Source organism: Sitophilus oryzae, unplaced genomic scaffold (genome assembly GCF_002938485.1).
Source record: "Sitophilus oryzae breed Bouriz unplaced genomic scaffold, Soryzae_2.0 scaffold_931_pilon_pilon, whole genome shotgun sequence".
Taxonomy (NCBI): domain Eukaryota; kingdom Metazoa; phylum Arthropoda; class Insecta; order Coleoptera; family Curculionidae; genus Sitophilus; species Sitophilus oryzae.
This window is the reverse complement of record NW_022147563.1, coordinates 93,018-120,381: the sequence shown is the minus strand read 5'-3', so window position 1 is coordinate 120,381 and position 27,364 is coordinate 93,018. Positions and strand designations below refer to the sequence as shown.

Here is a 27,364-nt window from a genome sequence, read left to right as displayed (position 1 = left end):
AAATTGTGTATATAAAGATTATTTTACATGTAAATATAATTAAAAAAAAACTCAAAATTTAAGTGGGGATGCAGTCAATAATCACCAAGTAGGCTAATAAAACTACTCTTTCAATTTGTCAAGCTTTCGATAATTTTATTCCCATCATCAGGTTAGTTTGAATGAGTCAAATAGCAAAATAGCATCCTCTGCACAATAAGGCCTTAAAAGCTAACATCATCTGACATTGGAAACAGAAGGAAAAATTATTATTTACAACCAAACCTGATGATGGGAATAAAATTCTCGAAATCTTGGCAAATTGAAAAAGTAGTTTTATTAGCCTGTATGGCGATTATTGACTGCATCTTCGCTTAAATTTTGAGTTTTTTCTTAACTTAGTCAGTCACGACTAAACCTGCTGTTTTCTAAATATAATATTAAAGTATTTTAAGTTAGCGTCTTCTTTTTGCTGTCAGTGTTACTCCAGATGGTGCCAAATTGGTTAACGCGGATTCCAAACCGCGGTCTTCAGCTATTTAATAGCCTACCGAATTAGCGAGTGTATAAATCGACTCTTACTCACGAAACATCCGATTTGGCAAAGGAACAATAGGTCTTTGTAAATTTTATAGGATTACCTTGGAAAAAAGAACAACGGCATTTTTTACATCCTCTAACGTCGCTTACCTTAGGTGAAGTACCGGAAACCGACGTCGACGTCTCGATTCACCCGGGCGTTGTCACAAATATAATAAAACTTTTTTCTTCAATTTATTTAAGCAAATTATGTATAATAATTTGCCACCTTCTAACAACAATCAACAATTTATTTTCTTAAATTGAGCTAGATTAACGATTGTCAGTCTTTATATGATATATGTAAAAATACTAAATAATTCATCATAAACAGTTCCTAGTTCGTTATATCTAGGGTAGACTGGGAGCATTTTAAGGAACCAGGAGAGTCCGCATAGCGACCGCCCCTTGTTTGCGGTTCGACGGTTCGGTGATTCACGAGCGCCAGCTTAGATATTTTTATTCTATGGTAATCACAAAACAATTTCCGATGCACGTGATCAACTTTGAGAGAAAAGCGATGGCGACAGCGCTGCCAGATTGTGATGGATTTATGAGATGAATCATAATTTTTTAAAGAGTTTTACGTTTTATTTTTAATTTAATAACTAATATTTTAGTGATTAATTGATTTATTTGTTTTATAGCTTATTTTACTTATTACATATTGGCAAAAACTAGTTCATTATGAAGATTATTATAAGCGTTATTATGGGTTATTTATTTATTGATGTACATCTTACAACGCCCTAATTGGTAATAACAAGTAAGATATGCACAAACTATAATCACAGAATTTAATAAAAACTAACTTTGAAAGTGGTATAATGTGCTTATCAATCAAACTTACTTTTCTGACTGCAATCAAGGTTAATAAAGGACCTTTATTGTCACGTTCTCCTTCAAAATTGATTTAAAAAACAGGGAAGCTACAAGCTCTTTGCTTCGGCATATTTTCAACACACTATTTCAAGAAATGCAATACAAAAACTTGAATATTTAGTTCTTAAAAGAAGTGTTTGTGCTTAAAAATGCAATTTTTAAAAAAAGACTATGAAAATAGGCAAAAAAACAACACGATATTATACAAAATAATAACTGACTCTAGGATAATAATTGTCAAATAATAAAGGACAGCATTGCGATAATAACACGTCGTAATATGACCAACATAGCGATAATAGAATTTGGTTTAAACTAATTTTTGCAGCTTTAATCTAAATAAAATATCTGTTACAATCATTTGCTCTGTAAAGTAAAATAAAGAGCTGCTCGGTATCTTAAATTATGCAACAAATTTAAACATTTTTGCCAAAATTTCATTTAGTCAGGTTTCTAGACTTTCGTATCTATGTCGATATGATTGATGACGTGCATCGGAAAATGTTTTGCGAGTACTATATGCTATAAAAAATAATATTTCGAATTATTTCGCGCGGCATTGTTGGCAAAATATGATGTCGCTCCTGGCTACTTCTTAAAATGTGTGCCCACTCTAGTTTAAATAAAGAATAGAAGTGTATCAAAAAATACATACATAAATACTACACTCATATTCAAGGCAAACCTAATAGTACACTAATTTTTTATAAAATATTGCAACTTCAACTCATATACATTTAAATACATCAAATAGGTAATTTAATGGATTTTTTTTCTGTCAATGCCTTGTACATATTACCTCCCATAAAATATTCACTTTAAATTTATTTTTATTCACATAATTTTAGCTAAACTATTACCTATCCCATATATCATCCATGGCATTATCTCCAACAAACTTTTCGGGTAAAACCTTTAGCATTTTCATGGTTTGAAGGTAAAAAATTGTCTCTGATGTGACCAGCCCGTGCTGGGGACCTCCATTATTCTGAATGTTCATTTTCACCAACTGATCCCTTATTCGAGTTTTGAAGTTTTTGTGGATTTCTTGATAGATGTCGCTTATCTAAAATAAACAAAATTGACACTTTTGATATAATATTACAATGCAATATATCTGACTGGACTAATATATTTTTAACTATGTTTTTATTACTTAAATCAACGTTCGTAGAGAGGATTTTAACATTTTAAAATCTTTAAAAAATACTAAGTCTGGTTTGGTTGGCTTCCTAGAGATTATTCACATTCATTTATACAGGGTGGCACACCTCATTCGCCTCGGTTGATTATACGAAAACGGAAAGATGTAGAAACAAAAGATTTTGTGGGTATATGTGGGAGGAAATGTGCACAATTTAAAACTAATTTGAAATGTACGGGGTATGTCAGAATTAAGATCCACACCAAAGTCATAATTTTTCTTATGGAACACCCGGTATTTTATTTCATATTTGGATACCTGGACACAAAATAAGTCATTTATTATAAGGGTTAAATATGTTTACAAGCTTTGGTTTTTAAGATATTTAAATATGCATGCTATAATAAAAAACATTTCAACATCCTGTACAATACTTTTCAGAATTAATTCTTGTGCTGACTTTTAAGTCAGAGAAATAAACTTTACTAAAAAATGTGAATGCTTCATTTAATGTATACAGGGGTATCAAAAATTGCTGGCCTATATTAAATATTTATTTTACATAATAACTTTGTTATTTCAAATACAACACCCTGTATTTTTTTAAATAAATCGAAGGAGATTCAAATGCTCTTTTAAACTATATTAGGGTATCCTATACCTATCTAGCTCAGATTTTGAATAAAGAGCAATTTTTCAATAAAATGGTAACCAATAGGGCTGATATTTTCATGGTAAATTTCTAGTGACAGTTAGTAGTTTTTTCGTAAGAAAAAATATAACTTTGGTATTGATCTTAGTTCTGAAAGACCCTGCATATTTCAAAATAATCTTAAATTGTGCACATTGCCTGCCCACGTACACCCATAGAATATTTTGTTTCTACATCTTTCCGTTTTCGTATAATCGACCGAGGCGAATGAGGTGCGCCACCCTGTATAAGAATGCAAAATTAATACTGTAATCAATACAACGACAACGTAGCAATTAAAATCTATAATTTGAAATATTTCAATTCCCAACTTTGCTACCTACATCATCTATTACCAATCAAAAAATATTAGTAATAAAACTATTCATATAAAATCCTCTGAAATTTATAAAATAATAGGAAGCTACTAGATAGACTACTTCAATCAAAATTATAATTATTTATTTCATTTTGAGGTATTTTCGGTTTAATTCATATTTTTTACTTATTCTTTTTTCAATTGATATTAAAATAATTTTTTCTCCCTTTTTTTTATAAATTACATTTAAAATTAATTAAATTTTCCATAGAACTTCTTTTATAGGACTGGTAAGTATATCAGGAATTTATTTGAAAAATATCGCAGAGAGCAAAACTGCAAGAACAGCACATTATTATTACCATTAAAACACCATTTTTATACTTGAATAAAAATGCTATTTTTAACGACTAAAGATGCATTGGTTTATAGCTCAAAGTATTTTTTTTTAAATAAGCCTCGACTTAATGATGTGCTAATTTAAAAACGCAGATAAGCCAAACTTAATATAATACTTAAAACAAAATAATACCTGCTCTTCAGGAAGAACTGAACTCACAGCCTCGTGTAATTTCGTCAAATGCCTAGAAATATTCCTAAACTGTTTACTAGGCACCGGCGGTTTCGCATCCCACTCGTTCAACTGATCCCCCAACAGAGTGTTCATAATGGACAAGATCTTCGACTCCAGCTGCTGGATATGATGACCTATATCCTTTTCCACGCTGTCAAATCCGCTCAACGCGTCTCCCGTTAACGCCCTGAAATGACTCCTAACGGGCGGAATCATCCAGAGAACCAGTTGCAACGATCTCGATGCTAGAGCTAAATTAGTACTGGTAATTGTTTTTAAGCCGGCGGTACGTAAGGCACCTGCGCCTAGCACTAGCTGACACGATCGTGAGTTGAACGTCCTAAGTAATTCTGACAAATTCCTACCGATTACCGAAGCTAAGAGTTGTAGGTCGTACGCGCAAACGCAGTACTCTATCACTAACCGTATGAGAATCAACACTGTGCCAGCCGTAACATAGTCTTGTGTACCCACTTTCAAAGCTACCGTGGATTTGTTTGTGTAGGTGGTACTCATTTCTTCTTCCGTCGGAGATCCGGGTAAGGATTTGATGACGTCGCCTAAGGCTAAGTTGTCCATAAGTAACTGGATTTCAGGAGGAACTTCAGCAGATTTCCACCTGTGTAAAAGTGGAACATTATGTTGAAGAGTTAAAAATTTCATTCCAAAATCCAAATTCATTCACAATAAATTTGATGATGTTTTAATGTTCAAACAATGTAATATTCTAACCCTGGTAACCCTGGTATGTGGTGAACAACCCTGTATACCGGGTGTTGCATCGTCGAGCGGGACATAGGAAATCCCACGTAAATTTTAATGGGGTCAATTATTGGCTTCCCTAATTATTTTAGAGACTAATTCTATTTAGGTTTATTGAAGAGCGCTAAAACCCACATTCAAAAGAATAACTTTAGATATTTTTGATTAGCCCGTTTACGAGTTATCGCCGACTTCTTTTTAAATATTTCTCCTTTCTTATGGCCCTGTATTTACTTATGAGCACCAGTCACGGTAAAAGATAACTGTCAAATGAAGTTGTCATTTCAGAAATTTATCTATCTATTTAGTGCTTTATTATTATTATTAAAAACTCATACCTACATCGAAAATATTAGCCATGAATTACACTACCGAAGAAAAAGTATTGATGATTAAATGGTATTATCAAGAAAATAATATCAGAAGGTGTCGGACATATTTGCTGCTCTGTATCCGAATAGACCGATACCTGGAAAATCTACAATCGCAAGGAATATCCAGAGATTTCAGATCAAAGGTACCCTAATAAATAACTGCAGCAATGTGAAGCAAGGCAGGAACAAAGAGACGATGCAAGAAATGATACCGACTTGGAAGTTTTATTGTGCGTGGAAGAGAACGATGGAAAGATCAGCACAAGGAAACTTGAGGATGAAATAGGAATAGATCACACTACAGCGTTTCGAATTTTGAAACGACATAAATACTATTCCTTCAAAAATAAAAAGCACCAAGAGCTACGAGATGGGGACGAAATACGGCGGCAGGCGTTTTGTTTTGATATGATGGAAAGAGCAAACACGGATAGGGAATTTTTAAAAAACATATGTTTCACTGACGAATGCACGTTTACCTTAAATAATGAACCCAATATTCAAAATTATCGATATTGGAACAAAGAAAACCAACACAGGTTTGTCGAAACAAAGACGCAATATCCACAGAAAGTAAATGTTTGGGCAGGGATATTCGGACACAATATTATCGGGCCATTATTTCTTACGCGAAATTGAAATGCAGAATATTATTTGGAACTACTCGAAAATCATATTTTACCTGCTTTACATGATGCCGCTAGGGAAAATCAGTAAGTTTGGTACCAAATGGATGGCTGCCCGGCACATAGTACCCTGGCTGTTCGGGAATATTTAGACAATAGTTTTAACAAAAACGTTATTGGCCTAAATCATACAGTAAATTGGCCAGCAAGGTCTCCTGATATTTCGCCAAATGATTTCTTTCTCTGGGGCCATTTCAAAAACAGGATATACAACGATAAAAAATACCCAAATCTAGACGAGTTAAAAAATACTATTTCTGCCGAATGCAACAGAAGTTCAGTTTACCAACTTGCGAATGTAAGAAGAGAATTTTATGATCGCCTGGGTTATTGTCTAGCAGTCGATGGAGGAATATTTGAACATCTTCTTAAGTCCTAAAGTTCTAACAATTTAATAGTACCTAAATTAATAAGTTATTGAATATTGTAATAATACTATAATTAACCTTGTAATTGATTACTTTATTTTACTTTAATTCATATTAATTTGCATTTATAAATACATCTTTAGGATTTCCGATGTAGGAATGAGTTTTCAATAATAATAAAGCACTAAATAGGTAAATGTATGAAATGACAACTTCATTTGACAGTTATCTTTTACCTTGACTAATGCTCATAAGTAAATACAGGGCCATAAGAAAGGAGAAATATTTAAAAATAAATCGGCGATAACTCGTAAACGAGCTAATCAAAAATATCTAAAGTTATTCTTTTGAATGTGGGTTTAAGTGCTCTTCAATAAACCTAAATAGAATTATTCTCTAAAATAATTAGGGAAGCCAATAATTGACCCCATTAAAATTTACATGGGATTTCCTATGTCCCGTCCGACGATGCAACACCCGGTCTAGGTTTTAGAATTTAAAACCTATATACAGGGATGTTCATCACATACCACACGAAGTATTGTAGCTAAACAATAAGATTTTTACAAATTGTAAGTTTTGGGTTCGTTTAAGGATCATTAGAGCTACAATTTTTAAAAATATTTTTACAAGGTACGGAGTGTCAATAAGTAAAAAATATTATAGTTGTATTTTTTTAAATGTAACACCCTGTATATTATTCAATTTTTAGATTCTACGATTGAAATAAAGGTAAATTTGATTAAAATTTATCACACTTAAACTTGCTTAAACCTTACCGTTTTAGAAATATTTTCAATTTTATGAAGTTGCAGTAAAAATTTTAAGGCTTCATTTCTCCAAGGGTATCGAAGTTTTTAATACTAAATATTTACTGAAGTTGACGATACAGCTGCTAATGATCTAATTTCCCTTAAGTTGGACATTCAATAAGAAACAGAAATATTCGCATAAAAGTTACTGACTATAGAGTGAACTAACTGTGCCTTAATTGCAGCAAGTAAAATTGTTGCAACTTTTCTTGCACGCAAATAAAATTGTCAACTGAAAAACGCCCAATAATCAAACATACCTTTAGTCGAAAAAAAACGGTTGTGTTTACAGAGAGTTGCATTTCGGGTATCTTCAGTAAACGCTGATTCGCTCGATAAAGCAATGGTCCACGCGAACGAATTCGGTTAGTAAAACCTGCCTGCTAGTAAAAAACTGCCTAAGGCTAAGAACATAGTGGAGCGACGAGGAAAGCGGCGAGCAAGCAGCGCGACATCGCGTCCAAAACAAACCTGTAAAGACAAGTATGTGCGAACATAGTAAAGCGATCTGCTCGAGCGGTTAGATCGTGCGGCGAGATCGATTCAAATAATTTTGTTTTCGTCGCTCTGTCGCGCTGTAGAAAATGATATATTCCCAAAAATTAACAGATTTAGTATTTGTAAGAGATTTTATGGGATCAGAAAGATAGTAATCAACATAACCGGTACATTTTAGATAAGTTATGAGATGAAGTGGCAACAAATTTTCATAAAGGTTATAAAACTTGCCACACTTTTTCCGGTTTTTGAAAATTTCATGTAACCAAATGTTTGCGACACTACTGCCCATAATTTTAGCCACTGTTAACATTTCAAATTATCAATAAGCAAATGAAAATAATAAATTTGCACAAGTACCTCGCTATTACTCGCCGCTCTACTATGTTTTAGCACCTCGAGACTTGCTCGACGCGGTATCGCGCTGCTTGCTCGCCGCTATCCTCGTCGCTCCACTATGTTCTTAGCTTTACCCAAAAGGAATTGTTCGTTCGTTGTTACGTCACTGAAGACGGTGTTCAAAGGTGTGAAGTTATTAAAATGGATGAATCAATAGGTGAAATGCCGACAAATTTCTCTTTATACGTGAGCGGTGTACTCATTCAAGCTGAGACAACCTGATATACAGACGGCTGAAGAACGTCGAAAGGCGTAGGAGCTGGAATACTTGGGCCGAAACAAGGAATATATTGCCACGTAACCCTATCTAAGGATGTTGCAGGCGGAAATAATAACAATATAATATTATGTAGAAGAATAAAGAAAATACGTACTAAAAAACACATCGTTCGGTGGCCATCTTCACAGACAGCCAAACAGCGCTAAAGGCATTCGGTTCCACGGAGGTCAATTCTATACTAGTGTGGGATTGTGTGTATACTCTAAATACATTGGGTGAGCGTAGAAATGTTATGTTAGCCTGAGTATCGAGGCACATTATCACAAAGGTAACAAAAAAAAAACAGATAAAATGGCCAAACAAGCCTCATCATTGCCATTCATACGGCCAGAACCCTTCTATGGCATTGCAAACGCAGGCACGAGAATGACCACAAAACCATGGGTGGCCAACAAATTTCTATACTAAAACTTAATATACTTAACTTCTATTAAGACATAAAAACTATGGCTAAAAATAATAAAAAGACTATTTTCTGATCAGCTGGCTGTTTTTTTAGTATTCATCTTTATTGATCAAGCTTTAAGATCTTACTTTTTTAATTTTTAAACTACCTGTTTTATCTCTTGATATTTACGCTTTTAACAAGTGAAAATATAAAGAAATATTGCCTGACGAATTAGTACTCCCGTGTAAGAACTTAAAATATGACAAAAATCTAAAAAAAAATGCATTCTCCATTTCAACTGGGAATACATTTTTTAGAAAAGACAACAATGCATTTGAGAAAAAAAAATCAAGTCTGACAACGCCATAATCCCTAGTTAAAGGCACGAGTGGTCCGAGGTCACGGCGGCATTGCAAGACAAAATAAGTATAGTAAACGCCACGAATGTTTGGGAGCGATTCATCGGTCGCTACCATGTGAACTAATCTGTTCAAGGTCACATAAAACTTAATTCCAGTGCCGTGGTGTTTCAAGTCATATAATAATCAATATATAATCTGTTGTAATTTGTTGTTTTAACTGTCAAAATCTTGTCAAAACATATATTTGGTTATACACACGGGGGTGTCACTTGTATGGGAAAACAGGCAACAGTCAAATTTAAACGTGCCAGGACCAACGACAAAGAAAGTAACATCTGCCAGGTATTGGCTTTCTTTGTCACTCACATTGCTTAAATCATGATACCGCGGCCATTTTGTCAACAAAGAAGCTGGCCGGGCTGTCCTGGCAAGTGATTTAAAACAATTTTGCTTTTTTACAATATTAAATTACCATTTGGATGTATTTAATGCGATTATTCAGTTAACTGGTAAGTCAGAAATTACACACAAATACTTTATTCGTAAATACAACTAAGATGTAAACGTATTTTTGTATTTTTAGATTTCAACTTTTGCAAAGACCCGCCGATAGAACTTGCCTGGCAGCGTACCTGTTTAACTAAACGTATTATTTCCTGATAATAATATCAAAACACGTAAGTACCTCTATAATTTATGATGAAAAATGATTTTGATTATGTTTTATATTATTTAAATACTTTCTAACCTCAAATAATAGTAAGATCCTTGTTTATATCGCACAGCCCGTTCAAAACTGTATTGTCTTCAAAAAATGTTTACAAAACAAACAATTATTAAAAAAAACAATGTCCTTTTAATCTGATTTATACCTCAGACGGATGCCAGTAAAATTTTATTAAATCAACATTATATTATTTGGCCGTTAATATGCAAAAAGGAGCATATTGCCTTAACTTAAATTTTCTTTTACTTCTCCTGACAATGTTCTCTATATTCTCTATTTTGAGTTAGTGAACTTTTGAACGGGATGTGCGATATATAAAATATCCAAGGGTATGATCTGATAAAAGTATTTCTTGATGCATTTTTTGGTTGTTTATGCACGTTGGCTTGGTTTATGTTTTATTCAACTTATATTTATTTGGTATAACAGTTTTTTTTGCCTTTGGAATGGCATGCATTGAGGCTAGATAGTGTTTCATTAGATCATTAAAGGAATTTAAATTAGTATATATTTTTTGTCATATTAGTGTGTTTTCATGATACAGGTAGTTGTATCATAGTGCCTTATGCATGTTATTTACCTATTATATACTTATGTAATGTATTATCAGTAAATAGATGATAACATACTACTAAAATGTCTTTTTAATAGTATGTTTATCTTTCCAATTCACTAGTTATTTGCAAAATGTATTTTGAACTAATTTAAGTCATTAATTGATCATCTTTCTTTTTCAGGTTCGGGGATATTCTTTTTCATTGTTAAAAAATATATATATATATTTCAATATTATTGTAATATAAATCGCAGCTCTAAAAAATAAATGATATTGTTTACTAATGTGTAATTTATTTACTATGAATTTTCTCTGAAAATAATAAGTCTTTAATAATATCATTGATTTGCTGTGTAAAGTTAATAGACATATTTTTTAATAGATTAAATTATATTAAAGTAATAAAAAATATGTTTATTAACTTTAAACAGTAAGTCAGTGATACTTATAAAAATATTTTTTTAAAAATTTCCCCTCTTTTAAGCCTCGCCCCTCCAATTCCCCTCAATTTAGCTAGTACTGCCAGGCGACACCAGGTGGCGTCTGTTTCCATTTTTAACATGAAGTTAGCATTTCTTTAATGTACCTATTCTCTGGTTATACATATAAAATGGAATGCCCTATTGGTCGCACTGCAAGCACACCAATGGACTGACGCAAAAAACGAATCAATCAAAGAAACGCGATATAGTATCGTCTTTGTCAATCACGCTAACATTTTAGAATAAGTAGGAGGAGCGCAGGCAGATGATTAGCCCGGTCTTTAAAAACCTACGTCTGCGGTAAAAATTTACGTTTTTAATGTAAAAATGATAGCGCGCGTGTCGATTCTAACTTCATCAAGCCATAAATCACTCCCAAACATTCGTGGCGTTTGCTACAAAAAATCTGAAAATACTTAATCTGTGCCTAAGGGTCAGAAGGGGACCACAATAGATCTGAAACGGTCGCAGTAAGGCCGGTATAGCCACCTTAAAGAATGTAATCTAATCTAAATATACTTTAGTCTTTTTAAATCAAATATCCGTGTCTCTTCTATATTTAAATCTAAAGTATTAATAAAAATCTCAAGTACGTATAACTACATGAAATTAACGCAAAACACGCTGTTCTTGAGACTTAAAGACTTAATTTACTGTAAAATGGATGTAACATATATCCAAAAAATAGCAGTCTTACCTTTCCGCATCCAACAACATCGTTAGTTTATTCTTCCGCTGCAAATTAAACTTGTGCACGTAATTCCCTGCCTGGATCTTAAACGCCGCCTTCAGAGCAGCGCTCTGTCTGCCGCACAGCCTTTCGCACATACCCGTAAATTCCTCGACAATTTTTGCCAGGTTGGCCACCTGGTGAGCGGTAATACTGTTTTTATCACTTTGGGTGCTTATGAGAGCGGCCAGTCTTTCGTTGCAATAGTCGCAGACCGACGTGAGCATGGCTTTCAGTTTGTTTACGGTTTCCTGGTGGTCCGATTCCGATAAAAATACGTCCGTTCTCGCAGATCCGTAGTCCGAACTGGCCACCAAACCGGCGCTTATGTCCGCTGTTTCTCGAATCAAGTCGTGAACAGCCTTTACGCGGTATATCATCTTGCCTGTAAATAAAAAAAAATTGTTCAAAAAAAGGTTAAGAGGCACATTCAGTTCAAATCTCATTAACATGGGAAAATATCAACACAGAAAAAAGATACAATTTATGTAATGCCACGCTTGGTCTGCGCCAACTAAGCGCCTATACCGGGCGCGTCTCAAAAATGACTCACCCCTATAATTTTTTTATTTTTTCAGTTAAAAAAACGAGTTTGGGTATGTTAGTATATGACATAAATTAGGATTGATTGACGTATTCAATTGTTTTTGGTCACTTCCTGTTTTACCGGAAATGACTACAACTTTTGATTTTTAAATGGCATCCTCGATATATTTTTACTTTATTCAAAAAAATGACACTCTGAAGAGAATCACATCATATGTCAACTTTTGACATTTTCGCTTTAAAAAAAATGTATTTTTAATTTCAATCTAGAGTGCCATGACTGTGTTAAAAACACTAATTTTTAATCAAAGGGCCTCAGAAAAATAGATCATCTAATGTTTTTTGTGTCTTGTCCTGGCCGGTTAAAAGATGCCCAAATCGTTTTTTTAATCATATCTCAATTTTTTTCAAATGGAACAAGGGTGGCTCATTAGCATTTTTTACGAATAATTTGGTTGTACCACACACTTGGTATTTCAAGCGAAATTGTCGTTATGAATCGCATGTTGCAATTTCAAATAAACCATATTCGAAAATGTCAAAAGTTGACATAATATGATCTTCTATTCAGAGTGTCATTTTCTATTAAATAAAGTAAAAAAATACAGAGGATGTCATTTAAAAATCACAAGTTGTAGTTATTTCCGGTGAAACAGGAAGTGATAAAAAACAATTGAATAGGTCAATCAATCCTAATTTTTGTCATATATGTACTAACATACAAATCTCGATTTTTTATCTGAAAAAATAAAAAAGTTATAAGGGTAACCCACTTTTGAGACGCACCCGGTATAAACGCTCAATTTGTAGATATTAGTTTAGTTTTAATCATCTGCTGATAATGCTAACATGGTTAGCGAAACGCGCGTCCAGTACAAAAGTAAAGTGTTTTGGTGTACTGTGGTGAATTAGTGTTTTATTTTTCTATTGTAACACCATTTATTCCAACCCCCATCTGTAGTAATATACAGGGTGAGACTTAAATAAAAATAAATAATTGCAAATATTTTCAGGGCTGGTAGATCTCGATAAAAGAAACATATTTTCTCATTACTGTTTTTCAAAATAAGCCCAAAATAAAACTCTACAAAAATCCAAGTCGCTTTGAAAAAAACTTTCCAGTCCAAAAATCACCTTGAAAATTAAAAAAAATGATTCTTTGTTTAAATTTTGAGATGTTATCAATAAATTATATTTTTACATAAAAACTAAAAGCATTTCCAAAATTTTTTCCAAATTTTTTTTTTCATGGAATGAAATGGAACCTCATAGATTTCTCGTGTTTCTGGGGTCGAAATATACTACCCCTAAAAATATTTGCACTTATTTAAGACTCACCCTGTATATTTGGTATTAAATAGCTTAAGCTCTAATATTTCACACAGAAAACATTTTATAACGTTATATTATAGGCTTGGTGCATTCATTCTCCGCCGGTGCTGCCACCATCGGAGAATATCGTAAACAACTAGTATATTTATACAAATACACGGGTTTAAATAGCGAGTATACAAAAAATTTATTATACAAATTATTCTAAAAGTTTTAGGAAGTATGTGTGAAAATTCTAAAAATAAAAAAGTAAATATTTTGATATCTGCAGAAGGTCTTACTTGTATTATAATTTATTATTCCAGCTAAAAAAACCTTTTAGATGAGTTCAACTACGGTAGCGAGCATAGTTTTAATCACCGGTTTTGCTAGTAGGGTCATAATTGAGGCTATTCCGGCTATAACGAAATTTTTAGTACATAATTATAATTTTAGAAGATGTTCATAAAACATTTAATCACTAGTCGATTAAAAAAGTATACCATTATTATTACAAATTATATTTTAACCTATCATAGTATTATCACAGATTATACAGATTATAATCTTTGTTTTTTCTTTATTGTTTTTCGTGGTTCCAATTTTCGGAATCGGGCACTAGTTAGGTGACTAGTTTGCGCACATAGCACGCCCACTTATGGCCTCTAAAATTGTGCACAGCGCCTGAGCGGCACAGTTATTAGAGAGATATCGGAAAACCGAATAACGTCATCCAGTATTTACGCGTACCTTATCATGGTTACGATATGCGCGAGTCAATTTTTAACGCAACACCCACTAATAACGTTACCGCCTGACGTAACTTGCGGATCAATTACACCAAGCGCTCTTTCTAAATAACCTCTGATAACGTTTAAAAATTGCTTAAATGGGCATGTGCGGATATTTGACAACCGGAGCCGGCCGGCGAGATCTTTTATTTTAGGTTATGTTTGAATTGTTTTGAATTATTGCTTTAGTTTTATTAGGTAATTTGATATTTAAGTAGCTGGGATTAGTTTTAATTAAATAAATATGGCCCAAAATATGGATTCCACCTTGTCCAATACTAAAGAACCTATAAAGAGTCTTAGGTTTACAGCAGATGACGACTTAGCCCTTCTAAGAAAATTTGTTGCTTGTTGCCCTAAACCCACTTGCAGACGTTGAACAATAAAGCACTGGAAATAAGCACTTTAGCCCTTTAGTTTTAAAATACCTAGTAAACAAAACAATTTCAAAGTTTTAAATTCAAAGTTAGGTTAAGTTTAAATAGCGGACGCGACGCGATCAAATTCTTTCCGATCCAATAACTATAAATGAAGAGAGTTAATACCACCTCATGTAAAGGAAATAACACCTGGCCTTATTAACGTCCATGCACGCTATTCGGTTTAGCGATATCTCTCTATTACGCTGTTTATTGTTATTTTACACGAGTTTATTTTTGCGCACAGGAAATTTGACTCGTTTGCACATCGTCATAAAAACAATTTTCGTACCACGAATTAAGGACAAGATTTTTATCTGTATACTTATAGGATACCTAATCTGTGGTATTATGTCTATTTATTTTTTTTATTATGTAAGGAGCACTTTAACTCACTTGTTTCGTCGAGCTGCTTGAATCCATTTTTACTTTTGATCAAATTCGTGTGAAAAACTATGAAGCTATAAAATGTTTTGGGGAGAGTTAAATAAGTTGAGTTGTTGAATGTTATTGCACCCAACAATGCCCTAATTACGCTCTCTTTACACTTTAACATTTGTTTGGCAATTTTATTAAGATTTGAAATTGTCACACAACACGACGCCTAGTTCGAATTCTTTTTCGCTTATTTTTTACAACCCGAAACAGCGTTACATCACACAAACCTCGTACTTGAGTGTTTTATACCCTCAATAACTGCACTAGCAAAAAACTAAAATACTTAAATATTATGACAACGCCACGATTTCAACTTTATTTACCAAAAAAATCCTTTATGAAACAATCATTGTTTTGTCAAAAATTTTTAAAAAAACTAAAGTCTTCTCATAATAGTTTGAATTTAAATATTTTAAAGTTTTTTTTCTTTATTCTTTGTATTTTTTTTTGTTTCTGACGACGGAAAGAGATAGACTTTCCGAAACGTTAAGCATTTTTTTCTTTGTTAGGCAAATTTGTATAACTGTAAACATAAATTCTGACAAGCAGTGTCTGTTTAGGTTTAACGCAGAAGTGTTTACAAAAAATAACTATTTTATTTTGTAGATTTTCTTGCAGTGCAGTGGCGAAATACCCATAAAGGATTTTTTTGGAGAGATGAATCCGCCACATAGGTATAGACATTTCTTATAACTTTATTTTAATACGATCAACATGAACTGTAACCTGGACGGCGCGGCGCGGCGGCGTGTACATACTGATAATTTCTGATTTCTGCCGTTGAAGCGCTGCCGACGGAATTTGTTGAAATCAACTGAAATGCACCAAGCCTATAATGATTGGCAATTCCTTATGATTTTAGATATAGTTTGTAATTTAAGTAATTTGTATTTATACTGTAATTTAAAATACAGATAAATACAGTACCTTATCTACTTTATATGTAAATATAAAAACAAATAATCTAATGGTACAGAAAGAAAATTATTGAGGAACTGAAGCTTGTTTATTTATTTCAATAATAAAATATTAATTACTAACCAAGTGCTTCACTGCCCAACTTCAAAACTTTCAGCCAATGATCAGAATCCATAGGTGGCGCCACCTCACCAGAACCTGTCAATTCGTTCAACTCGTCTTCTGCATCAGCCAACTGTTCAATCATCAGCTGCTTCAGCAATGCTTTGGCTGCAGTTACAGCTTCTTGTTTGTATATTTCAAGAAACTGTAAATGGCTCTGTTTGAGTAATCCCGCTACCAAACTTATTAATCTGTCAGGTTCTAGTACACCTAAATTTCAATTTACATTAGTTTATTTTGTTACTGGTAGTACCAATAACAAACAAAGTACCTTCATTAGTATCCAGCGGTCTATGTAGATCAGCTGCAGCATATCTCTCAAAATCTGTACTTAACATTTTATCTATTAACTTTGACATTTCTTTAAGCTGAGATGGCAAATGTCTTAAACTAGTAACTCCTGCTAACTCTCTGGCCAAAACATCTTGCGTGCCTAAAATTTATAATAACCTTAGGAAACTTCAAACCAAGTTTACATGAACATAAACTAATAAAATTAGACTATACAGGGTGTCAAAAAAATAGTGTATCTAAAGATCTGATTTCCTAGCGACGTCTATAAAGCAATACATTACTTTTCATTGATATACAGGTTTCGCCACGTACGTTCAAAAAACGAACCAGTGTGCGGCGAGACGCGGGCGCCAGGCGTCGCTAGGAAATCGCACCTTAACGTTACCCGTACTTTCCACCATTGCCATTCGCTTTAGCATTAAAATGTGTATAAAAGTACCAAATTTCAGGAAAAATGGTTTACCAATCTTCTTAAAAATAAACAAAATATATTATTTTTATTTAACTCTTCGAGGGCTGTAACTTATTCGAGAAGCATTTTAGGGCATACGTTCATAGGAATTTTTTGTTTTATTTTTATCTGTAGAATCACCCACAAGTTAGAAACACTATTTTTGACACCCTGTATACAGGGTGGTCCAAACTGTATTCCGGATACTTCGGCAGCATATTCTGCAGATATAAATAAGTAAAAAAGTTCGTATAAATGTACGTCCTAAAATGATTCATTTCGGATATACAGGGTGTAGAAGTTTCATTTTTATTTAGATTTTTTTTTTCAAATAATTTATGAAGTAACGTCAATATTTGAATAAAAATTGGTGTCTGTGAGTTTTTTGACATGACAAATTTGATTTTGAAGTCAATATGACTCCTACTTGTAAAGGGCGCCACCTACATATTTTTTACCTGGTTTGAAGAACAATAACTTTTCGTCCGTACCTGTATAAAACTACTGAGTAAAAAATATACATTTACGACTTTTTCTACGTAAAAAAGGTCTCTCGGTAAAAATCGCTACGAGTAATGGTTGTCGAGATATTTGAAATCGAAATTATCAATACCTGTCATCGTTGACATAAATTAATCATGTTGACTAAATAGTTATTAGACTGAAATCACAAATTGGAAATGTTTTTGTGCCAAAAGTTCAACAGAAACTGTTTTATCGTCATTTTTTCGCAGACAAATTTATGATTAATTAAAAAAAAATAAAAATTTCTCAAATTGATCATTTCAGTCAGGTTTGTTAACATTGTTTATTTTTGGGTAATAATGACATATATTGTCTATTTCCATTCCAAATATCTCGAGAACGGTTGTTTGTAACGATTTTTACCAAGAGATATTTTTTACGTAAAAAATCACCGAAATGTATATATTTTCACCCAGTAGTTTTATACAGGTTCGGACGAAAAGTTATTACTCTTAAAAACAGTTGTTAAAATACATATAGGACTCATATTGACACCAACATCAATTTTCATCTAAATATTGACGTTATTTCAGAAATTATTTGGAAAAAATCGAAATAAAAATGAAACTTCTACACCCTATATCTCCGAAACTAAGCATTTTAGGACAATACATTTATACAAACCTTTTTACTTATTTTTATCTGCAGAATACGCTGCCGAAGTTTCCGGAATACAGTTCGGACCACCATGTATAAAAGGCATATATTTTATTTATATTATAACCAAAAAAATATACAGGGTGTCCCAATATTCCGTGGATATAGAACTACTACTTATTTTGTGAATCAAAATAATTTCATTAGACACAATTTACCTCTATACAACAGTGCTTCATTTGTCTGTTAGAGAGCATCAAACAAAAAAAAATAGAACGGTTATTCTGATTTGAGGTGCCGACCAAAATTTACAGAGGTTTGTGGCCAATTTAACCAATATTGGAACTCCCTGTATATTTCATAGGTCTGCTTTGGAAAAAAAATTCTCTAATTTTTTAAAAAATTACCTTTGTTCAATTGTTTCTCAAAAAATATATGATGTGTCATTTTTTAACAAGAGACAAAAATGTAGTAAATACTAGGAAAATAATTTTACGAAAAAAATATCAGTGGTCAGTGTAGTAAAAAATATTTCTAGTAAAATTTATGTGGGGGTGGGGGTAGTTTTCGCCCTTCCCGTACTTTTTCTTGATATTTGTGAAGATCAAATGTTAAGGGGCTTAGCAAAACATAGACACCCCTAATTTCATACAAATTGGTATATCGGTTCTTAAAATATCTTAAAAAACGTGTTTATTCTTTTAAAGTTTTGATGCCCTCTAAAGGACAAAAACAAAGCACTTTTGTAGAGGTAAATTGTGTCAAATGTGAGATATTTTATTCTAATGTGTATTATATTAAATACATTAACCTAAGTACATAGAAAACAAGTATATTTGTTGTTAAATACATTAACTGTAATGGTATGGAAAAATTTTCATAGCCAATGATTCAATATAATAACAAATTGTTAAGAAAATTAACAATTGGGAGTAGAAATAACCTGTAGTACCTTATGTGTCATCAATGGGGTCATCATTGATAACAGACATGATAATGAATGTGATAAAGAATTAAACCTCTACATAGTAGTGATTTCACAATTCACCTGTTTACTGCATTTCAAGATAGTGATAATATGAAGTAAATTTATTTTGTGTACAATTAATTGTCAATAAAAAATTAATAATAAAAGAGAATTTGCCAAATTTAAATATTTAAATCTACAAATTACAAATACGTTTAAAAAAAATATACGACAGCCTCCCCATAAGAGCAATGAGAGGATTTACGTCCCAGTATTGAAGGAGGACAGAAAATCGAGTCGAATGTTCAAGACATAGGTTCATCCTTGTTTAGTCAAACCTCCTACAAACCAAGGATAGACTTATGTAGGAAATGCATTAAAATTCTATAGCCATCCTTCAATATCGGGACAGGAATTTAAGCGGTACCCTCCATATACTTTATTTTAAACGTATTTGACAAATTACAACACAAAGATTAAATTTTGTAAAATCAATTATTAAATACAAAAAAATAACATATTAACCATAATAAAAATATACAATAACCTACCTGCAATCAACTCCAATGCACCCACATAATCGGCAGAACTAAGTAATAATTGTAATGTTGGTTGAGTTTGCAACACAGTTGACATAAGTTTTAATTTATCCACTAAAGCTACATGGTTATTCTTAGCTCTTGCCAAAGCTAAAATTCTGAGAGCATCTCTTGTCAAACACTTGTTAACTTTTTGTACTTTGGATCGTAATAGTCTGACCTAAAGGGGGAACAATTAAAATCAACATTTAAAAAAATAAATAACTTTACCTCATTTGTTGCAACACCCATTTGCTCCATTATAGTATCATGGGAAGTCATAGCATGAAAAAAAGCACCAGACTTTTGTGATACTTGTTTAGCTATATGCTCCTCAACAATATCAAGATAATAACTTAACTCCTCTTGTAAATCATGTTCAGTTTTTGTTTCGTATTTAAAAACTTCATTAAATACCTGAAACACATATGTTTATGTACAATACTGTACTAAGTGATCTTCTACTACCTTTGGATCATTTAAATTAAATTCCGACTGTAAATATATTTTTGGAATAACAGCAAGTTTATCTTGAGACTCGGGTATTTCAGACTTTAGTTTAGGTTTATTAGTTTCCTCTAGTTTTGCTTCGCTCAACCTCTGATGCCTTCGATGGCGCTTTCCGTATTTTCGAAAATACTGGTCGAAATGTCCGTACGTTATTTCGGGTAAAAAAGGACTTCTTTCTACTTCTACCTTCTCCACAAATGCATCGCCCCATGTTCTTGTAAAAAAGTTCAACTGTTTACCTTTATTCGGATCGCTTAACACTGCCGGCAAATATTGGGACGCGTTGTATACAGTCCACTTCTCTTCTTCGTTAGACATTTTTAAAATTTAGCTACCTTTTATTACAAATGACAAATTTTTGAAATCTCATCCTAATAAATAGCCCTAAAAACTGCCCAAACTTCGGAATACAAATCATCAGCTATCAGCTGACATTGACAGCGCTTGCTGCATAATTGTCAAGTTGGCATGCCGCGTTAAATTTCAAATATTTTCAACATGTGGCACCATCTATCATGAGGATCGAGTGCTAAAATAATCAAATTTTTGTAAATTTTACTTATTTTGTTAATGAAGAAATAGAAATGAAATATGTTTCGCAATTCAGTGGAATTTAAATCTTTACTTCTATTATTTTATGGTTTAAATATAGTTTAAACCTGGCCTAAATACTCCATATTGTAACTCATATTTATTTAATTTCACAACACAAGAAATGCTTGCAGAAAGTGTTCTATGTAATCAGTGAAAAAATATTATTGTTTTAACGTTACAAAAACATACTAGAAAGTAGTGAAAAGATTGCAATTAATGTTATAACATAACATTTGGTTTTCTAGAATAGTTTATATAGTTAAAATTATATAAAATTATGTTATTACACGACATTATTTTCTGGAACACTCAAAAGAATTAGCATGATTTTCAGTAATTAGTCCATATAAATCAGTTAATAAGTAGTTAATCAAATGAAGTCATAAAATAATATAATATTTAACCAAATGAAGCCTGCTAAATAATATGTTTATTTCAGTCATTCAGATTAAAAAAAAAGAAAAAACTAAAATATTAATAAAATGTTATCCTTTCAATTTATTCCTTAAGAATAGCAATACAAAACATTATAAACAACTATACAACTGAGATTTTAGTTAGTCTTAATTGACAAATGTCTTCCTAATATAGTTCTTTCCAGTAGGTAAACTTGAACTTGTCATAGAAGGGAATAAAACCTTGCGCTCTTCTTCAGATACTGTAGGTTGAATCATAACTTCATCTCCTTGCTATGGAATATGTTATTGAAAAAAATAGGAATGGTAAGGAAAAATTACAAACTTACCTTCCAATCGACGGGTGTCGCTACTTTGTACTTATCACAAAGTTTTAGGGAATCTAGAACCCGCAATATTTCACTAAAAAAAATTAAAATGTTATGAAAGGAAGATAAGAATTAATAATTCCTAAACTTACTTCATGTTTCTTCCTGTTGTAGCAGGATATAATATTGACAAACGTAATTTTTTATCGGGATCTACAATAAAAACTGCTCTTGCAGTTAATGGAAGGCCCTTAGAATCCCTTTCGCTTGGATCGAGCATTTCTAAAACTATAGCCAGTTCCCTGTCTTCATCTGCAATAATGGGAAAGGGAAACTCACTATCTCTACCTGCCCAATATTTTATATCCTTTTCCCATAGCAAGTGAGACTCTACCGAGTCACAAGATAAAGCAATCAGTTTACAGTTACGCTTCGCAAACTCTTCTTTCAGTTGTACCGCTCTTCCCAACTCGGTTGTACATACAGGAGTAAAATCTGCGGGATGGGAAAAGAAAACACCCCATCTAGAATTAAAATAGTTTTAAACTTATACTGAAGCGTGTTTTCGGTGTTAACATACGAATCCTTAAACCAATCATGTAAATACATATCTCCGAACGTGGTTTTTACAAAAAAGTTTGGAAATGTTTCACCTAACTTTACCATTATTAAAACTAAACAGCCTTATCTGAATAATAAAACTTTACACCTATAATTTGGCTTAAGAGGCAGCAAAGATTTTATAGTTTTGTTTTGATTTGGTGCCGCAATTTGTGAGGTTATATCCGTGTCCGCTTTCTCTTATCTATGGTGCGCTTAGGAAGGATGATTAATAGAATTTATAAAAAATATGGATATCGATACTTTGCAGTAGAAGAATATGAAACAAGTATCACATTCTGCAAATATCTTAATTTTTAGGTGTTTCTCTTAGTTCCAATATTCCAGAAAGCTAGATTAAAACACAGTAAAGCCATGCAAATATATGAATAGAATTTGTTTATGCTTACACGTATAAAAATCGAAATTTTTATTTAGATTACGGCGCGGCGGTCGCCGGAATATTAATTTTTTTCCTTACCTTCCAATGTAAATAAAATTTAGATCTTTTCAGTACTGACTATATTATTGATGAAATTAGATAAATAGAAATAAATTTTCCTAATTTTTAATTTATTGTATTACTGGTTGCAGGTGGTCTCGCATTATAAATTTACTGTTAATACTATGGAGTGTAGAGGTACCTCTACACTCCATAGTTAATACAGTGTGTATCATAAATGTGTATGTATGTACAGGGTCCGGCAATAGTGCGTCGGGCATCTGTAGCTTCTAGAATAAAAAACTTGGAAATTTTGTTGAAGTGCTAACCTAAAGTATGTACTAGGATGTATTTCAGGAAAATATTTTAACTTCTATAAGGTGGCTCAAAAAAGTATGAGTGGATCGGGATCATTTTTTTAAATGGAACACCCTGTATATTATTGCATTTTTGGCTTCATTTTAGATCACATTACATAATCCTAAGATATGAGTAAATATATTTCGATAGTTTCAGAGATATTAATAAATAAATAAAAAATATATATTTTTCAGCCTTTCTTTAAAAAATATATTAAAAATACAACTGTCCTGAAATCAAAACTATATTAGGTATATAGTTTAAATAGTCTGTACCGTAAAATGGGGTGAATAGAAACAGTTTCGTAGGCTATTAGCGATATACCGGTTGATAAAAATGTGGTATTATTTTCCCGAATATTTTAAAACATGGGTCTTTGTTTGTTCTTTGCGTATACATATAATTTGATTTTTGAAAAATATGCATATAAATATTAAATAAAAATAACATTTGTGTTTCTATCTGCTATTCAGGAGAATAGAAACACACATTGATGTTAATGTTTTTATCTATTCTACTTCCAACAAGGCGATTAGAAACAGTAAATTATTACATATTTAAGTAGGTTTAACAATAATTAATAATACATATAATATGACAACTTACATGTACCAGCTTATGTATCACTTTAAAAATAAATATTTTATTTATAAAGTTTTCGCGCCATACAAAATAGGTGATAAATCGATCTCACATTTATTGATGAGCTGATTGACAGAAACAGTGCTGCCACAGATAAAAATATAGTTTTTACATTTTATTGTGTATTACCAATGATAGAAAAATTAGATATGTCGACTCTTTTTACTTTGAATATTTTTAATCGTGATTTGATTTTTTTCAGAAATTTTGTTTCTATTCACCACTATGTTTCTATTCACCCCATTTTACGGTACTTACTTTGCTATAAATATCGTAATCGCAAATCATACAGGATGTTCAAAATTCTACGCCAAACTTTCTAAAATATAAAATAATTTTTCTTCGTTTTGCTAAATGGAACACCCTATATATTATTTTTCATCTAATGAAAAAATTAAGGAGAATTAAGAAATAATTTTTTTTTTGTATTTAGAGTATTTCAAAACTTTTAATGGTTTCGCAGATATTTGCGGTTTATATTTCATGTGGCATTTTCCATAGTAAATTTTTATCAAAGCCACCCAATAATTTATTTTTCTCTTGTATTTTACCGTGGAGTGAGCGATATGAAATAATACTGCGTGTATCAGCGAAAGCATTAAAAATTTTGAAATACTTTAAATGGAGAAAATGTTCATTTTTAATTCTTCATTTAATAAAAAAATAATATACAGGGTGTTACATTAAAACAAAACAAAGAAAAATTATTTTATATTTTAGAAAGTTTGGCGTTAAATTTTGGACATCCTGTACGATTTAAGATTGCGATATTTATAGCAAAGTTAAGTTTAGACCATCTAAAGTAAATGGGTACCTAATTCAGGATACTTGTATTTTTAATATTTTTTTTATAAAAGCTGATAAATATAATTTTTACGCATATCTTAGGATTATGTAAAGTGATGTGAAAGGAAGCTAAAAATGCAATAATATACAGGGTGTTCCATTTAAAAAAAATCATCCCGATCCACTCACAATTTTTTGTACCACCCTATAGAAGTTAAAATATTTTCCTGAAATACATTCTCGTAGTTACTTTAGGTTTACACAAGTTTGCCGGACCCTGTATTTTAAATGGTAGAGAAAACGGTGGGACACGTCAATTATTGGTATTAGTATTTTTAATTGTGCATTTTTTCAAAAAAACTTTCTTCATACAGAGTTTGTGATAAAGGAGACAAATACCAAGTTTCTGATACTGATAATAGTTTTCTTATTTTCAATGCCACACCTTATACATTATTAATTTTTCGAAAAATCGAATAAAAACTGCGTCAGCGATGGCTATGGAATGACGATCGATGACATTTCCCATATAATTTTACATATAAAATGACAACGATGTTCATTTCATAGCTATCGCTGACGCCGTTTTTATTCGATCATACGGCATATCTGGGAATAAACCTGGGCATTAAACTTTTATGGATATTAAGAACATTACCAGCAAATAAGTCACAAATGTTGTCATGATATGCAGAAGACTGACGGGAAATAGATGGGGCTGCGCCCGTAACATTTTGCGCTGGATGTATTCCATGTTAGTAAGACCCATGATTACCTATAGAGCAGTTATATAGTTGCTTGGTACACACAACTAGAGAAACTTACAGCAAGGCCTATGCAAAGCTGTGCAGAGACTGGCATGCATCTGCATCACAGGAGCCATGAGAACATGTCCAACAGCAGCAATGGAGGTCATTCTAGAACTAATAACACCATGAGTTAGGAACAACTTCAAAAGGAAAATTCCATTGACATTTAGGACAGACAAATTCCAGGACAATTCCACATCCCTGCTACATCGTACAAAAATGAACCCATATATCTTAATAGTGACTGTACATAAGCATGATACCCAGTTATAGCCGCTTCCCTTCCAATATGTTACGTAATTATTTTGAATGCATAGCTATATCTGGCAAGTCCCGCAGAAACATTAGAAACATGAGCCTTCCAATCCAATATTTTGTCCACAAGTTTGCCTAGAAATTTTAATGTATCTGTAGAAAAAATTTAATGCATAACGTACATAAGCTACTACTTCGTTTTTCAAAAAGCAACAACTGCGTTTGCACGTTTAACAATAAATCATTGGCCAGAAAGTATTGTTGTAAGGCGTGTAGCAAGTAAGCATGTGCAAAGTAAAGCTATGTAATGATGTAAATTAGAGGAAATTTCTCACATGGGTGGTCAAATTCTATAGTTTTCATTATATCAAACAGCCTCTGAATATTTTCTTCAGTGCAAAACTCATCAAAATTTAATATAAATAATTTTTCCAGCCTGTAAATAAAATGAGCAAATTTTTCCACTTTCATGATCAAAGGCTTTTCAGTGGGTAAATAATTTCGAGTTATCCAGAGATTCGGATTCTTTTGCAAATTTTAGACAAATATCACATTGATGTATTTGAAGACCCTTTTTAATGATGTAATCAAACATAATTAAAGGCATTTTGAGTTGAAAACATTTCTCAGAGGCTGTTTGATATAATGAAAACTATAAAATTTGACCACCCATGTGAGAAATTTCCTCTTATTTACATCATTAAATGATTTATTAGATTGAAAATATTTGATGTATTAAAGTTTAAAAATAAAGATTTATATAGTCGAAAAAAGTCCGATAGAACCAATAGAAAGGTAACTATTTTGTCACATTTTTAATTAAATTTTGTTAAATAAATTAATTTTTTATACTATAAATATCTTTTTTTTCCTTATAAATAAACACATTTGCATCCCATTTTAAATAAGATATACAAATTACCAAAACTTGGAAATAACAGTTCAAAAGTTCCAAAAAAATCCTACACGCGTTTTTAAAAAGAAACATATAACCACGCACTATGTCATTGCAGCAAGCGAATACGACACAGCATAGGTTTTCGGACTAAACGACTGGTGTATTTACACCACTCAATAGGCGTGTCGGGTTTGCCGAGCGGTTTCCGATGCAGTCGCTTTCTTTCGCATCTGTTATAGGTAATTTGTGACACAGCTTTAATCAAGCCGTTGTTGGAAAGTCGGAAAACAGACATCTGCTCCTTTCCAACCGACAAAAGGCATGAACCAGAGTTGTTTCTTGTCCTGCTGAGACAGTATCTTGTTAAAAACCCCGTGACAATCCAAAAATTGTTCTTACTTAAATCTTAAATGAAGGAAAATCTTTGATTTTTCTCGGTAGTAAATTCTTGGATCGAGAGTGTCTCAAGAAGGCGATGAGCTCAAGAAATCTGCGTGATGGAGACTGGGATGGCCGAAACCAATAAAGACTAGACATCGCACAACGTCGAAGGACATTATAAAAGCGATTCTTATTTTATAATCTTGAAGCGAATTTACATAAGTCGCTATTAGGGCTGATTGACCGGAAGTTAACCGTACACCAGACGCACCTTAACCATATGGACCGCTCTATAGCAGTACCGTATAAAAAACCGATTATACAATTTGCACGTAACCCGATCACCTATCGGCGACGTCACAATGAAAACCAAAAGTGAATTTCCCTCTCTCGCCTCTCGTTACTTTCTTTTCGCCTAAAACAAGGCGAATTGGCGCCAATCTCTTCGACCAATGGGAATCGAGAAAGGCGCTCGCTATACCACTTCGCTTTCTACGACCGCGCTACCATTAACGGTACGATTCGAGAAATTCTCGATTAATTTTACTATAGTTTTTTATAATTTTCATATTTTCATCTTTCAATTGCTCTAATTTTGGTTTAGTTTTCTTAGTTCCGATCGCAGTGTTTAATTTTTAAATGTATTCAAGAAAAAATGTCCTAAACTAAACTTTATATACTGATATTTGTGCGATGCCTGAAGGCAATATTAGTGGTTCTTTGGTGAAAAAGCTGTTCAACTGGAATCATCAGCCTTGTTTCAGGTAAGTCTGA

General features: G+C 32.4%; 2 protein-coding genes across 3 annotated transcripts in view; both read right to left on the bottom strand.

Annotated features, from left to right (window-relative positions):
* Positions 1–20,542, bottom strand: part of LOC115890848 (protein numb) — a 189,137-nt gene extending 168,595 nt beyond the window's left edge. For both annotated transcript variants that reach the window (XM_030911198.1, XM_030911199.1), the window contains exons 1-8: positions 20,058–20,542; positions 19,821–20,006; positions 19,563–19,770; positions 16,449–16,610; positions 16,139–16,387; positions 11,560–11,977; positions 4,127–4,787; positions 2,301–2,506 (exon numbers count right to left, since the gene is read on the bottom strand). In XM_030911198.1, coding sequence (XP_030767058.1) covers positions 2,301–2,506; positions 4,127–4,787; positions 11,560–11,977; positions 16,139–16,387; positions 16,449–16,610; positions 19,563–19,770; positions 19,821–20,006; positions 20,058–20,417 — 2,450 coding nt within the window. In that variant the 5' untranslated portion in view covers positions 20,418–20,542. The remainder of the gene's footprint in view (positions 1–2,300; positions 2,507–4,126; positions 4,788–11,559; positions 11,978–16,138; positions 16,388–16,448; positions 16,611–19,562; positions 19,771–19,820; positions 20,007–20,057) is intronic.
* A 623-nt stretch (positions 20,543–21,165) lies between these two features.
* Positions 21,166–22,245, bottom strand: LOC115890845 (peroxiredoxin-6-like). Its single transcript, XM_030911193.1, has 4 exons — positions 21,998–22,245; positions 21,570–21,941; positions 21,439–21,511; positions 21,166–21,382 (listed from the first exon to the last, which is right to left on the bottom strand). Exons 1-4 carry the CDS (start codon positions 22,081–22,083, stop codon positions 21,257–21,259), a joined length of 657 nt encoding a protein of 218 aa, XP_030767053.1. The 5' UTR covers positions 22,084–22,245; the 3' UTR covers positions 21,166–21,256.
* Between the last annotated feature and the right edge of the window lie 5,119 nt (positions 22,246–27,364).